Source organism: Coenobita brevimanus, chromosome 57 (genome assembly GCF_032717465.1).
Source record: "Coenobita brevimanus isolate Jiangsu-jjx chromosome 57, ASM3271746v2, whole genome shotgun sequence".
NCBI lineage: Eukaryota > Metazoa > Arthropoda > Malacostraca > Decapoda > Coenobitidae > Coenobita > Coenobita brevimanus.
The window spans coordinates 34,739,034-34,754,279 of record NC_137010.1 but is presented as its reverse complement, the minus strand read 5'-3'; the positions used below and the strand labels follow the sequence as shown (position 1 = coordinate 34,754,279).

The 15,246-nt window shown below is 42.0% G+C and overlaps 1 protein-coding gene and 1 non-coding gene across 6 annotated transcripts in view; one reads left to right on the top strand and one right to left on the bottom strand.

Annotated features, from left to right (window-relative positions):
- Positions 1 to 15,246, top strand: part of Dys (Dystrophin) — a 257,169-nt gene that overhangs the window by 206,250 nt on the left and 35,673 nt on the right. For all 5 annotated transcript variants that reach the window (XM_080274262.1, XM_080274264.1, XM_080274265.1 and 2 more), the window contains exons 9-12: positions 8,568 to 8,704; positions 9,336 to 9,623; positions 9,975 to 10,159; positions 14,614 to 14,712. In XM_080274262.1, the coding sequence (XP_080130388.1) occupies positions 8,568 to 8,704; positions 9,336 to 9,623; positions 9,975 to 10,159; positions 14,614 to 14,712 (709 nt within the window). The remainder of the gene's footprint in view (positions 1 to 8,567; positions 8,705 to 9,335; positions 9,624 to 9,974; positions 10,160 to 14,613; positions 14,713 to 15,246) is intronic.
- LOC145402409 (5S ribosomal RNA) lies at positions 932 to 1,050 on the bottom strand. The gene has a single exon (XR_013897764.1). It is a non-coding gene; the product is annotated as a 5S ribosomal RNA (ribosomal RNA).

Below are 15,246 nucleotides of genomic sequence, written 5' to 3'. Positions count from 1 at the left end.
AACATCACGAACAATATCAAGAAGGTCTATCAGCTGTACTTCGGCTGTGCTCTTGCAGATCAAGACAGAAAATGGACACCATATGTAATTTGTACAGCTTGTTTGAGTGGACTAAGAGATTGACTGAATAAGAGAAAAAAGCAATGCCATTCACCGTTCCTATGACCTGGAGGGAGCTGACAGATTATGCTACAGATTGTTACTTCTGCAATGTCAACATATCCGGGTTTTCTGTTAAGAACAAGCACAAGATTGCTTACCTCAGTTTGGAATCCATTATAAGACCAGTGCCGCACAACGATGAAGATCTTCCCATTCCAGTACCACCAGAAGATGGTATTACCAGTAGTGAGGATGAAGATGTAGCCCAAACTGAGTTAGATGAAGCAGCTAAGGATGCAGAGTTTTTACCCAACAATGAAGACACAGCTGAACAGTTCTCTGAAGGAGAGTTGAATGACTTAGTTCAAGATTTGGGACGACCAAAGGACAAGGCTTAACTTTTGGCATCTCGTTTGAAAGAGAAATGTCTGCTCAGTAAAGATGTTCGAGTAACATACTTCAGAAAGCAAAATGAAGATCTTTCTTCATATTTTTCTGTTGATGGACCACTGTGTTTTTGCAATGACATCGATGGATTTTTCTTCTGCCTTTCACAGGAGCATGATCCTTCTCAGTGGTGTTTATTCATTGATTCATCGAAGAAAAGCTTGAAGGCAGTATTGCTGCACAATGGGAATGTGAAACCTTCTGTGCCATTAGGACATTCATTGCACATGAAGGAGTGCTATGAAAACATTGCGGCCCTTTCATTTTCATTCATTCATTGCCAGACGCCATGTATCCCAGACGGGGTGGCCAATGGCTTAGAGTTAATTGTTTTACAGGGAGGGGCACTAATCTTCCACCAACCCCACTTGACACGTAGGGATGCCAACAGCATCTGGTGTTCCCAGGCGGTCACCCATCCAAGTACTAACCAGACCCAGCGTTGCTTAACTTCGCTGATCGGACGGGAAGCGGTGTACTCAACATGGTATGGCCCTTTCAGATACCATAAAATATGAGGAATACAAATGGAAGTTGTGTGGAGACTTGAAAGTGATCGGTTTGCTGATGGGACTGCGACTGCAGTCAGGCTTCACAAAACACTGTTGTTTCTTATGCCTCTGGGATAGCCTAGCAACTTCCAAGCACTATGTGCAGTCAACATGGTCACCTAGACAAACATATGAGCCAGGAACTTAAAACATTGCGAATGAGCCCCTGGTTGCTCCCAGAGACATTCTTCTTCCTCTGCTTCATATAAAGCTAGGCTTAATGAAGCAGTTCGTGAAGACACTGTGAAGAAGAAACGCTGAAGCATTCAGATATGTTGGAAGCAAATTCTCAGGCATCACTGAAGATAAGCTGAAAGAAGGAATATTCATCAGCCCACAGATAAAGGAACGTCTGAGAGGCCACAGCTTCAGCACTTATCTGGCCAATGTGGAACTGGCTGCCTGGACCTCATTCAAGTGGATATGTGAAAAATTCCTGGGGAACAAGAGGTCACCGGATTATGAATATGGTGTTGAGAGACTTCTCAGTGGGGTGTCAGATGTTGCTGAAAGTTCATTTCCTCCATTCGCACCTTGAAGTTTTCGAGCAGAACCTGGGAATCGTCTCTGACGAACAGGGAGAACGCTTCCATCAAGATATCAGGGCAATAGAGCAGCGCTATCAAGGCTTCTTGAATGAAAGTATGCTCATGGATTTCTGCTGGATGCTGTACAGGGACGAGCCTGGAACCAGTTTTGTAGTCAAGACCAGGCACCTCGAGACCAAGACCAAGACCAGACCCTCCGAGGCCAAGACCAAGACCAGATCCTCCGAGGCCAAGACCAAGACCAGATCCTCCGAGGCCAAGACCAAGACCAGATCCTCCGAGGCCAAGACCAAGAATTTGTGTGTCTGCATAATAAAGGAAAAGTAGCTGCAGCCTGCAGGTGCTGCACAGCTGGTCAGTTTTCACAGGTGTTTTGGCCCCTCGAATGAGTACCCCAGTCACCCAGTTGCAGAGTATGTATTGATGCGATACTCAACGCCTTTAAAACGAATTTAAGTTGATTATCGCACAAGATTTGAATGAGGTCGAGAGTTTATGGGAAGACAGTTACTCCATCCATCCATCCATCATCCAATCCTACATTGCCCCAAGAGGAGCGTAGGAGCCCGGGGCTAGGCAGTTGGTCTCGACATTTAAGATGAGAGTGACCAGCCTCACTCATCCCCAAGTGGCATTACATGAGCAATCAACCCCAACCACCCCTTGGCTTCACCAGTTCAGTCTGACTGGAGTACAATAATTACCCACTAAACCACCAGGTGCCAAAATTTGGTTATATGGTTACCACCCAGCATAGTAAACGGTTTCCTGGGGTACAGGACACCATTTGGCTTGTCACTCAGTGTAGAGTCACCCACATGCAGAAGGAAAAGGAAAGAATGAAGGAAAGAAAGACAGAAGAGGGAGTGAAAAGTCACCCGTAGGCAGAAGGACAAGGAAAGAATGAAGGAAAGAAAGTCAGGAGAGGATGGAAGGAAAGAAGGATGAAGGAGAGGAAAGGGCAGACACCCGAGAGCTGCACTACATCGAGTGAGTGGATGGTGGGGGCTTAAGAAGAATTAGAAAGAGAAGAGGGCAAGGGGGATAATTCCCAGGGCCAAAACTCCAGAGTATTGAGGGACCAGGGCCCACACCTGGGCTGTGACAGTTTTGCTTCTTTTTCTGGCCCATGTCAAATGTTTTCCAGGCACTCCAGGGCGCGGTCATAGCTCTCTGCTGCCCTGCACACCGATGGTGTGGCTTTTGAAAGCTTTTAAAGTTTTTAAACTTTTGAAAGTATGGTTTTGAAGTTATAACGTATGGTGTTGCATACTTTGTCAGTGCCATCGTACTCATGGATAGCTGCATCTTCCTCATGCGAAAGCTGGTTTTTTGGAAGACTAATTTTCGCACTTCTTTCCAATCTTTACCCGTGCCCAAACGTTCCATACACAGCATATTCATCTTTCGTTTCTCATGAACAGTCAAGGGGGACTACCTATTTTTCAGGATAATTACATAAGAGACCGAAGAGGTTTCGGGATACAGATGTGGGAAGCAAAAAATTTTCATAAATATAAAATATATATTTTACTTCCATATGTGCTCCAAATACTTCTTATGGTCGTACCCACTATTTGTTTAAAAGAACAGTTTTCACTAACTTTCCCTCTTGAAAGGGGCCCTCATTCAAGTCTGCTCACTGCCCTTCTTGCTACTACAGATGATTTATCGGCCCCCAGGTGGTCCCCTCCACTGTAGTGGGGCTAGAAACACCACTGGGCTACATGGCCATGGCCCCCCTCTCATAGGTGAATAAGTTTTATGAAATATGAGTGTGGCTGTGAAATACTAGATAATATTCTGTTTTCTTCTAAAAAGGTCAAAGAAGTCACTGCAGGCCTCCATGATAGCCATTTGGAAGCTCTGAAGGGTCATAACTCGAAAGGTTGGAAGCCACTGATGCCTGACTTTTTTATTTTTATGTGTCCGACTCTGGGCATAGGCTTCATAGCCTGCTTCCAAGGCCCAGTAGCCCTCCTACATACTGCACACCTGTACATGTCACCACACCCACCGCCCATATTGAATACATGCTAGGGCTGTCTCATACAGGACTAGTGTACTGGTATTATTACGACATGTCGGCGGGTTTTCTGGTAGATCAATAAAGCCTGATTTTATGAGATTCAAATCCTTAAACTGTTCCCTGCCCCAGTGGGGATTTGAACCTGGGTCCAGTAGGACTGCAGGCCACCTCTCTACCGATTGAGCCACCGCCCCCCACCCCCCATTGCTCCAAAATCCTGACTGTGCCCCTGTAAGGGAGGAAATATATTTACAAAATTTTATATATATGAACAACTGAACATCTAGGTAAAATATTTCTGCTTTCGTTGCTTCATTGGCATGAAGAAACAAACATAGGAAAATACTGTAAAAATTTTTGTGGTTACGTTTTCCAAGCAAACTAGCTAAACCTTAGTTGTATGTGTACAAAGGGTGCAGGGATTGCATACACCATACATGTATATGAAGTACACGGAGGTGAACAGAGCTGCAGACATGCTTGTGTGCAAATGGAGATTATCTCTGTGAGAATGGGCACATCATGCATGCCTTCTCGACTCGTACGTACTCTGTGGACGCTCGCAGGGCTCATCTCATGCATCATCACTGTAGCGCTAGCGAGACAGTATCTATAGACAGTACAACGCTGTATGGCCTGCCATGAATCGAATCAGCCATGATTTTTCTCCATGTATGATAATAAATTCCTACCTTCCCCCCTCTGCAATACGCTTTGTAATGCTGGTCTCGACCTGGTCTCGAGCCAAAACTCCGAGACCAGAAGCTTCGAGACCAAGATCAAGACCAAGACCACATCAAACTGGTCTTGAGACCAGTCTCGAGACCAAGACCGGTCTCGAGACGTACAACACTGCCTGAACGCAACATTAAAGGAAGTCTAAAGCTCGCCGATTTTGAGTAGTTTGACCTTTGCCAAAGTGCACTGGAACTCACTCTCTGTTATATGTCTTGCAGGAGAGTTTTCTGTTTTGTTATTTAAATTTGGGTGAAAATACAGTGTACTATATATGCAGACTGTTTGGAGACACAGAATGTATACGAGGAATTGATATACTGTACTTCAGAAAACTTTGAAACCTCAAATATACTAAGAAAAACTTTGTTTTTATAAGTAAGCATATGCGTCCAGTGGTAAAATGCAACCAAAATGATGAAAGGTAGTTTCCATAAAATGATGACTTGTTACAGTAAAATGGACTGCATATTTGTGATGTTGTCAAAAATAGGTTTAGAAAGGTTATATTTTATACCTGATGAGAGAAAAAAGTTTGATTATGTAGACCTGTGATACTATTATGGCAAATGTTCAGACGAAATTGTATCCATTATGCCACCTCTCCACGCTTTCCCCTGCACTACGTGGGCATCAGGTAGTACTCATGCCTGGGCTGTCACACTGCCATATTGCAGGACTTCTGCCTATAAGAATTCCTTTATTCCCCGAACTGCATCTCTTTGGAACTTGCTTCCTTGTAGTGGTTTCCCCCCAAACTTCAATCTATGGCTGCTCAAGTCTGACTGTTACAGATTTTTTATGAATGGAGGACACCTGTAATCAGGTGTATGGATTATTTTTTATTCTTTTGTTTTTCCTTCCTCTGTTCTGTTATTGTAAAAAAAAAAAATATATAATTCTGTGCTGTTTGATAATAATGGATGAGATCTTTGCAGACTGGTTCAGCAGTCTGTTTTTATGTACTGTACTTGAATAGCAAGGTTTGAAAGTAAATTTAGATACGGGTAAAAGGTTGTTGAGAACGATGGTGACACAGTGTTATGAGATGGTGAATGGAGAGCAGGCTGAATTTGATGGAGAATTTTTTAATACTTCAGTGCAGTACTAACTAGAAAAGACAGCTGAATATGTAAATGAAGTTGAGATTAGAGTAGATCAAGGAAGACAGTTGTCCAGTGCAATGAAGATCTTTATATAAGGCTAGGAACAGAGTAATGGAGACATCAGAGGCCAGTATAAAGTTGTTCATGTACTCACAATAATGCATGGGTGTGGAACTTTGGTAGGATGTAAATTTGAAATATTAAGAGTGAAAGAAATGGAAATTGGAATTCTAAAGGAATGTAAATTAGTTGCATAGGTAGGATACAATAAGGAGCATCAAAATTTATAAAAGAGTACTTGTAAGGGAAGATGGAAGAGTATGCACAGTTCTAAGAAGGTATGGTCATATGGAGAAAATGGATATGAATAGGGTCATTGTTGTTGTTATATCCCAGGCTTGTCTTGTACTGGCTGAAGCTACCCTTTTCATATGGTACACTACCATTCTTCCTTTTAGGAATATGGAGGAAGCTGAGGGGCATTTGTGTAACCAAAGTGTGCATGTGAAGGTGTCCCTTTCCAGCACCAAAGAAAGTATATGTGAGTGAATGTAAAGTTGGGAGGAGACATAGAAGACCAAGAGGATAGCTGCATATGGACAATGAATATTTGGGAAAGTGAGGCATGGCAACTGAGGAGGCCAGATAACTGACACTGAACAGGAATGAATGAATTACAGTATGTATGGAGATGGAAATGACAGAGATTGCACATTTTTCTTACTTATAATTTGACAGAACCTGCATCCCACAGGGTGTGTGAAGTACATCTAAAAGGAATAATATTTAATATTGAAATACAGGTAATGGTTATTGCCAGTGAAGTGGGGTCAGAGACAAGCGATGAACAAATTATTGAGTGTCTCATTTCCCTGGGCACTGTGGATATTCTCTCTCTCTCTCTCTCTCTCTCTTTCCTGTTTTGGAATCTAATTTACTGCCGTTTTATTATGGAAAGCAGGGCAAGAAATGGAAAACTTTTGCTTAGCTTATTAGCTAAGTAAGGGGTTAATTTATTAAAGAGATTTGTCATTGCTTTCTGTATGTCAGCTATTTGCATCAAAGATGTTTGTAGTTACTGGTACTTATGAGTCTTTATGAGAGTCAAGAGCAGAATTCCTTCATATTCTTCTATCTTTCATGCATTTTGTTTATCGTTTTCTTTTACATGATAAATACTTTGCCATTTCCTATTTTCTGATTTGTATATATTCTTTGCTCTTTGTCAGTTGTTCCATGACAGTTTTTCTACACCTGTCTTCACACTTTTTTCCTCAGCTTTATATGTTTACAGAAAAATATTTTGATAGGGCATAAACAGCCATGATCCATTCATATTAGTAGGTTCTTTCTACTGTTTGTGTATCATTATATCCTTATTATTATATGTGTGAAGTCTCCATGGCAGTTTAATATATACATGGATGGGGTTGTATAGGAGGTGCAAGGTAGGGCAGTGGATGTGGGGGTCTCTCTAACAAATGAGGGTGAGATGTGGAAGATTCCGGTGTTGCTGTTTGCTGATGATACATTATTATTGAGTGAAGATGAAAGGGAGTTGCAAGGTTTGGTGAATGAATTTGGGACAGTGTAAGAAGAGGAATCTGAAAGTTAGTGTAAACAGGAGTAAAGTTATGATGTTTGAGAAGAATGAAGTCACAGAATGCACAGTGAGGTTGGATGGTGAGGATATGGAGAATGTGAGTGCATTCAAGTACTTGGGTAGTGTGATGAGTAAGGATGGAAGTTTTGGGGATGAAGTGCTTGAAAGGGTACAGCAGGGAAGGAAGGTTGTTGATTCACTGAAAGCAGTGATGAGAAATAGGGAGGTGAGTATGAAAGTTAAGAAGTCACTGCATGATAGCATTGTGATCCCTACCCTGACATATGGAAGTGGGGCATGGACCTTGCTAGAGGGGAACAAGTCAAGAGTGAGAACAGTGGAAATGAGTTATTTGAGAGGAGCATGTGGAGTGAGATGGAGGTACAGGTTGACGAATGAAGAAGTGAAGGAACATCGTGGGGTGGGTGTGGATGTGGTTGAGAAAATTAGGAGAAATACACGGAGGTAGTTTGGACATGTGGAGAGAATGAAGAATGAAAGACTGACTAAGAGGGTGTATGTAGGTGAAGTGGAAGGATGGAGAGGGAGGGGAAGACTGAGGATGAGGTGGAGGGATGGAGGTGAGAGGTATATGAGGGAGGGGGGAGTGAGTTGGGAAGAGGGTAGTCAAATGGTGGGTGATAGAGCGACTTGGAGGCGTTTTGTCTGCAGCCACCCTTTTCGGGATTAGGGCGTTGGGCTATAGATAGATAGAATTATTTCCCTTTACAGTACACTCTTACTAATTAGCCTGCATCTGCTTCTGCTTTTTCTCACTCGATACTCATTCCTTTATCCATATTGTTCACTTATTCTTGCCTTCCCTTTCACTTTTCCTCATTCTGATCACTTTTGTAGTTTGAGTTGAAGACAGCAAGTTAATATGTACTGGGAATGTACCATGTTGCTCAAATCTTGATACTCAGACCATTTTTGTTGTCTTTATAAATGTCCAAGCTGGATCTCTTCTTTAAAAAAAGTCATCTTACTTTTACAGGAAATCCTAAAAATATTCTAACAAATAAACTCACTCCCATTGCATTGCCCATCCATCCCCATAGCTCCACTTACCATGTTGCTTTGCCCACCCATCCCTCACACACCATCACCCCTACTGCTTTGTCCAAACATCCCTCATGCCACTTTCACTCTTGCTTTATGTACCCATCCCTCACACCTCCCCTAAACCTTGTTGCTTTATCCCCTCATCCCTCACACTCACTCATGCCCACTGCTTTACCCAACCATCCTTGATGCTGCCACTTACTCCTGGTACTTTCCCTCATTTATCTTCCCTTCCTTTTTTGACTCCATTCATTCATTCCTGCTGCTTCTCCTCACATTGTCCCATCTGTCATTACCCCCACTCACTTCCATTGCATTTCCCCTTACATTTTTGTGTCCTGCATGATCCACTCACTTCAGCTTCTTTTTCTTTTTTTACAGCCATGAACAGGAGAGCACCCACTGGGACCACCCAGCCATGATGGAACTGCTGGACTCCCTCACAGAGTTCAATCACATCAAGTTCTCTGCTTACCGCACCGCCACGAAGCTCAGGCTACTCCAGAAGAAGCTTGCATGTAAGTTGTGCTTGGCTTATAGGTTATAAGTTTGTGTGTGTGGGGGGGAGGGGGTACAGGTTTATCATTACTGTATTATCCCTTCTTTATTGTGGTTGTTGCTTTTGTTGCTGTATCCCCAGCTTATCTGAATGTGAACCTTGTGGACTGCAGGCTGAAGTTGCCCTTCTGCAGTGCACCATCCTCCTCAGAGGGGATTGAGAGGGAGCTGAGGGACATTTGTATTCCTGCAACTATATGAAAACGTCCTTCTCCGGCAGCTTATGTTTTGAATATTATTTTCTTGTACTATATTTATAATATTTTATTGCTCCAACAACTATAATGGTGTCTATCATTACCTGTTTAATGTCATTCCAGTTCTTTCTGTACTGTATCGCTCATTCATCATCATCATTTAAAGGATTACTTTTAACAGTTTTTTCTGACTGTTGCAAAACAGCATTCCACAGTTAAGAGGTACAGGTATTTCAAATTCCAGGGGTTTGTGCATTTAGCACCTTCCTTTCCCAGTTGCTTTTCTTTTTCTTGGGTTCCTGTCTTTCTGTGTCCTGTCTTGATAATTATGCTAGTATGATGAGTATGATGAAGGTACTGATGATAAAGAGGTTATCTCCCCTCCAACAAACAGTGGATCGTGCCAAAATGCAGACAGCGACAGACATCTTTGATGAGAAAGGCTTACGAGGCCAGAACGACCGACTCATCGATGTCTCAGATATGCTAGTAGTCCTGTCAGCCCTGTACGCCACAATTGCCGATGAGAACACTGATGTGGATGTAACCCTGGCCATGGACCTTTGTCTCAACTGGCTGCTTAATGTGTATGATAGTCAGCGTACAGGCCAGATGCGTGTTCTCAGCTTCAAGATTGGCCTCGTGTGTCTGTGTACAGGACATCTAGAAGAAAAGTACAGATGTGAGTGGCTTTTTTTTTTTCTTTAATCATTTAATGAGTTGCATGTTGTGATTTTCTTCATTAGTGTAGTGTTTGTTTAATTCAATGTAGAGGTTTAGTGTAATACTAGGATTCCACTGCAGTTTGAAGGGTATCTGTTGGGCTGTTAGTTTGGCTGATTGTTGTTTGAATACATGATGTAAACTGGTACATATTTCATTTTTACATTGCATTAAAATAAAAACAAGATACAGTAAAGCCCAGCTAATTATCGTACAAAATTCTGCCTTGCCTTAATTGGTATTGAGCTTAATACTTAATTTCTGCTTCAAGTACTTTGCTTGGTGAAACATATTCCTCTTTTCACTTCAGACATGTTCCGGTTGATTGCCGACCCCAACCGCCTAGCAGACCAGAGGAAGTTAGGTCTGTTGCTCCATGATTGTGTTCAGGTTCCACGGCAGCTGGGGGAGGTGGCAGCGTTTGGGGGATCCAATATAGAGCCCTCAGTTCGCAGCTGCTTTACTAAAGCTGGCAAGGACAGGGAGACTATTGAGGTGAGTGCACTGCCAGAGGAGTGTGGATTGTAGGGCATATTAGAGATTACATAGTGTGTGTGTGTTACGTAATGACTAATACATTGTTAAACAGTAAAGTGGATAGGAGGAGGAACAGGGCTGATCAGATTACAGTAAGCAAAATGGTGGTTTCAGGTCAAATGAGAGACTCTAACTTAATCTATGCCCTTGTGCTGTTCCCAGTCCTTGCATCTTGTATAATCAGCAGAACAAGTTGAATATTTCACACAGTTGGGAAAGCAACAACGTTGATGGCCAAGCTATTTTATTAAAAATTTTACCTTGTATAATTTTTTTACCTCAGGGAGATAAAAGGATTACTGTACAACAAAGCATTTCTAGTTTGCAGTAGCAGAAATACACTCGACCCTCGATTTCCTGTACCCCCATTTCCAGGTTTTCGGACTTCCCAGACATGGGCTGAGGCCGGACAATATTATCAAATGCCGGACAAATGCCCGTACAAGTCCGGGATTCTCACAAAAGTCCGGCCATTATTCTCTCATATAAAACTATAAGCAGTCTGCTGCACAACACAGTATAATTTTAGCAAGGTTTTGACTCGATAAAGGCCATTTGTAACACACACAAGAAGATATTTTCATACATGAAATGCATCTTGGCCACCAACCTGCATTGCCCCACCAGTTCTGACTCATGGCAATATCCCGTTTGCCTCTTACCTTTCTCAAATGCCCGTATAAATAGTTTATTGCATAACACATTAGAATTTAAGGAAGGCTTGGACACAATAAAATTCATAAGTAATTAAAAAAAAAAAAACATTCCATCTCGCTTAGCTCACCCGACTTTGTGTGACTAAATACCAAATCGGCACTTTTTATTGGAAAACATTTTGATTTTTTTCACCAGAGTGGCTCATACACACACAATTATCTGAAATCTATTTAAAAAATTGTACTTAATATAACTTAATTTAAAAATTAAGTTTCAGAGCTAAAATGCACCGATGTTAACAGAAATTTCCCCTTCAGATCGTCAGCATGCCTTGACAGACTTCTGTTTTGCATAAATATTTATTTTGAATAAAAAAAAATTTATCTGCATTGTAAATTGATAATGATACAAAACAAATGTCCATCAAGGCAAGTTGTTAGGCAAAACACTTCTGCTGACTTTCAGAAATTTTTGCCCAGACCCCTGATTTTCTATTATTAATTAAATTAAGCACAAATTTCTGACTGAATTTCAAATAATTAGCTGTACAAACCTATATGGCAATAAAGATTTAAATGTTTTCCAATTAAAACTGCTGATTCAGTCCAAGATCATGATCACATTCGATGATTACGTTTTTATGTTTCGGTCAGCTGATGAGTGGTTGGCTCACCTTGTGGTGGTGCATTCCTTGTTCAGTTTCCTCTTTTTCCTCAGCTTTCTGATCTCCTTCTATCATACCCTTCACATTCTCATCAACAACTGTCTAACCAACCATTCTTAGGGTTGTAACTAACAAAATACTGCTATTGTCTATCTATCTATCTATTGCCAGACGCCTCAATCCTGTTTGGGGTGGCCACAAACAAATTGCCTCCAAGTCGCCCTGTCCCCCGCCATTTCACTGCCCTGCTCCCAACTCACACCCCCCTCTCTCATATACCTCTCCACCCCATCCTTCCATCTCATCCTCGGCCTCCCCCTCCCTCTTTCCCCCTCCACCTCACTCACATACACTCTCTTTGTCAGTCTTTCACCCTCCATCCTCTCCACATGGCCAAACCACCTCAGTGTGTTCCTCATAACGCTTCCTATCACATCCACATCCACACCACAACGCTCCTTTATATCCTCATTCGTCAGCCTGTCTCTCCACGTGATTCCACAGGCTTTTCTTAAATAACTCATTTCCACTGCTCTCACTCTTGACTTGTGTCCTTCCAGCAATGTCCAAGCTTCGCTTCTGTGCGTTAGAGTTGGTATCACAGTACTGTCATGTAGTAACTTTTTCACTTCCATGCTCACTTCCCTGTTTCTTATCACTGCTTTCAAAGAACCAGCAACCTTTCTTCCCTGCTGTACCCTTTCAAGCACTTCACCCTCCAAACCTCCATCCTTACTCATCACACTACCCAAGTACTTAAACGTACTCACATTTTCCAATTCCTCACCATCCAACCTTGCTGTACATTCACTAACTTCACCTCTCTCAAAGACCATCACTTTACTCTTCCCTGCATTCACCTTTAGATTCCGTTTCTTACACACTCTCTCAAACTCATCCACCAAGCCTTGCAGCTCCCCTTCGTCTTCACTCAACAGCACAGTATCATCTGCAAACAACAGTACAGGGAGTTTCCAAACACTATCCTCTCTCACCAGGGCCACTCCAACATCCACTACCCTACCTTGTACCTCTTTTATTACCCCATCCATGTACAGATTGAACAACCATGGAGACATGACACATCCCTGTTTCAACCCAACCTTCAAAGAGAAAAATTCACTTAGTTCACCATCCACACACACTGCAGCCTTCGCACCATCGTACATACTCTTCACAGCATTCAACAACTTCCCATCTACTCCATATATTCTTAACACTTTCCACAATCCTTGTCTATCCACCCTGTCATATGCTTTCTCCAAATCCATGAAAGCCGCATACAACTTCTTTCCCTTCTCTAGAAACTTTTCCACTAAAGATCTAAGAATGAATATCTAATCTACACAACCTCTTCCCTTCCTAAAGCCTCCCTGTTCTTCTCCAACTAATTTCTCTGTTACTGCTATTGTGTCAGTTATTATTATTGTTATTGTGTCTGTTATTTTATGTACTGTGTATATTAGTTATGTTGGTATAGGTAGCCTACGCTCCAGAATGCTCTAGAATATCAGAAATATTGCCAGACAATATTGGAGAATTTGGACAAATTATGGTAATAGTTCTGTGGATGGTATGAGGGACCTGACTTTTGCAATTCCTGGACTTTTGGGGTTCGCGGACTGGTCTCTCCCCCTTTTAGTCTGGGAATCAAGGGTCGAGTGTAGTATATTGTGCATACACAGCCACAACAAGGGGAATATTATGGATCACTATGCTCTGTGTATATGGTTAATGTGTGCTTGGCTAGTCTCCTCTCCACTCTGATTACTACACTTATGAAGCAACGAAACCGCAGTTGTTCTAGTCAAACCAGTCACTGCTTACACAGGACTCAGTTGCAAGACAGGCACCGGGTAGTAAGACTGGAATGTTGCTCAGTAGTAGGGCTGCCAACAGCCATCACCAAGCCTGAGGCATGATTATCAACAACCGGCCCTTCTTCCCCTGAAAACTGTGCCAGATGTATTACACCCGAAGTCTGACTCATGACTAGACTGTTTCCTAGCCAGTAGGTCACAGCACATTGATGTACTGCTAAAATAATCCTGCTGTGCCGTAGGATCTTCCCCTCCCTCTCTGTTAAACAATGATAATAACAACAAGGAAATTATAGAACAGTAAAACCTCACTATAACGGACTAATTGGGGCTCAAGCCATTCCGAACAAAATGAAAGTTCAATAAAAACAACAACTGGACTCCCCCCTGCTAACCTGGACTTTTTCCAATATATTAAACGTTAGTCCGGATCACACCAGTGGTTTTTCACTACCATTGCAGTACTGTACTGTATTATGTATTCACTACAATAATCAAATGGTATAATATATTTAATAATACTGTACAGTACACTGATATATATGTCTTTTATTTATCTTATTGTGGTGACATAGCCAGTCCAGACTGATTCTGGCTTTATCGAACTTTTTCCAACAAATAATAATTTAGTCCAGTTGGCTCCTTGAGTCCAGTGAAAGCGAATTCCTGGTTCTTCAGTCCTTTATATCGAGGTTGTATACAGCATTAGGTGAAGAAAAATGAGAAATACTACTTATTATGAAGTTGTTTACGTATTTACCCTTCTGATTGGTAAGTCTATTAGAGGTAAAAAGAAAAGAAAAAACAGCGGGTCAGAGGTTCCTTACATCCCTGGCCGTTTCAGTACGAAATATAAATACAGTAATACAAAACTCTGTACTGTAAATGTTATATATACCCTTCATTTAATGTGTTTTGATACTGTATAGCTATTCCTACCGGTACTTCTTTTTATATATTTTCTTTAGATATCCAGTGTGTCATTACAGAGTGAAATATGCATCCTTATGTTATATTTTCCTCCCTCATAACATTATTTTGGAGGGTGCAGCCCCTTCTGAGGCCCAGGCCATGGGGATTATCCCCAGCTTCCCCCCTTCTCCTCAGCCCTGCTCAGTATTGTAATAAGATGTATATAACTTATTGTTTAATAGTAAGACGGACACAGTGTTTTTCAGTAAAACAGACACATTGCTCAATAGCAAGATAAGAACTGAATGCAGAGTTGATCTACTTTTACTCCTACTCTGACACAAGCTTTACTTTCCCAGGCTGTACACTTCTTGGCATGGGTGCAGCAGGAGCCACAGTCACTGGTGTGGCTGGCTGTCCTGCACAGAGTGGCTGCCTCAGAGAACATACAACATCAGGTAGGTGTTGTTCTTACAGAATGTCATCAGTGTACATTGCATACTCTTCAACCATTCCAGTGCACTGGGTTTTCAATTATTTTAAACTAGGTTCTCCATAATTATGCTTGTCATATCTAAAAACATTTAACTACTGAAGCCATCCACATGATGATAATGTATTTAGTTTGGCTGCTGTCAAATGGCTTTGTTCAGTATAGGTAAAACTTAGATTAACCCCTTATCCAGGGGCCGTCACTACCGTGACGCTCATTACATAAGTACCATACCGCGGGGTGTCACTTCTGTGATCCAGGGATTTTTTTAAATCTCCCGGGCTTTCAAGTGCAGTCTTGTATCATCTATCAGTACTGCCAGTGTGTAGCTATAGGCAGCGCTGCTAATACTGCTAGTACTCGCATCCAGTGTTACCAGTTTAGCCATTTGTCTGTGTTTGGCTCACCTCCCCACCTCCCTTCCCTCACCCCCTACCCCACCTAGCTACAGCCTGGCGGCACAATGCAACTCCCAGCCATTTTTTTCCATTCATTTTTT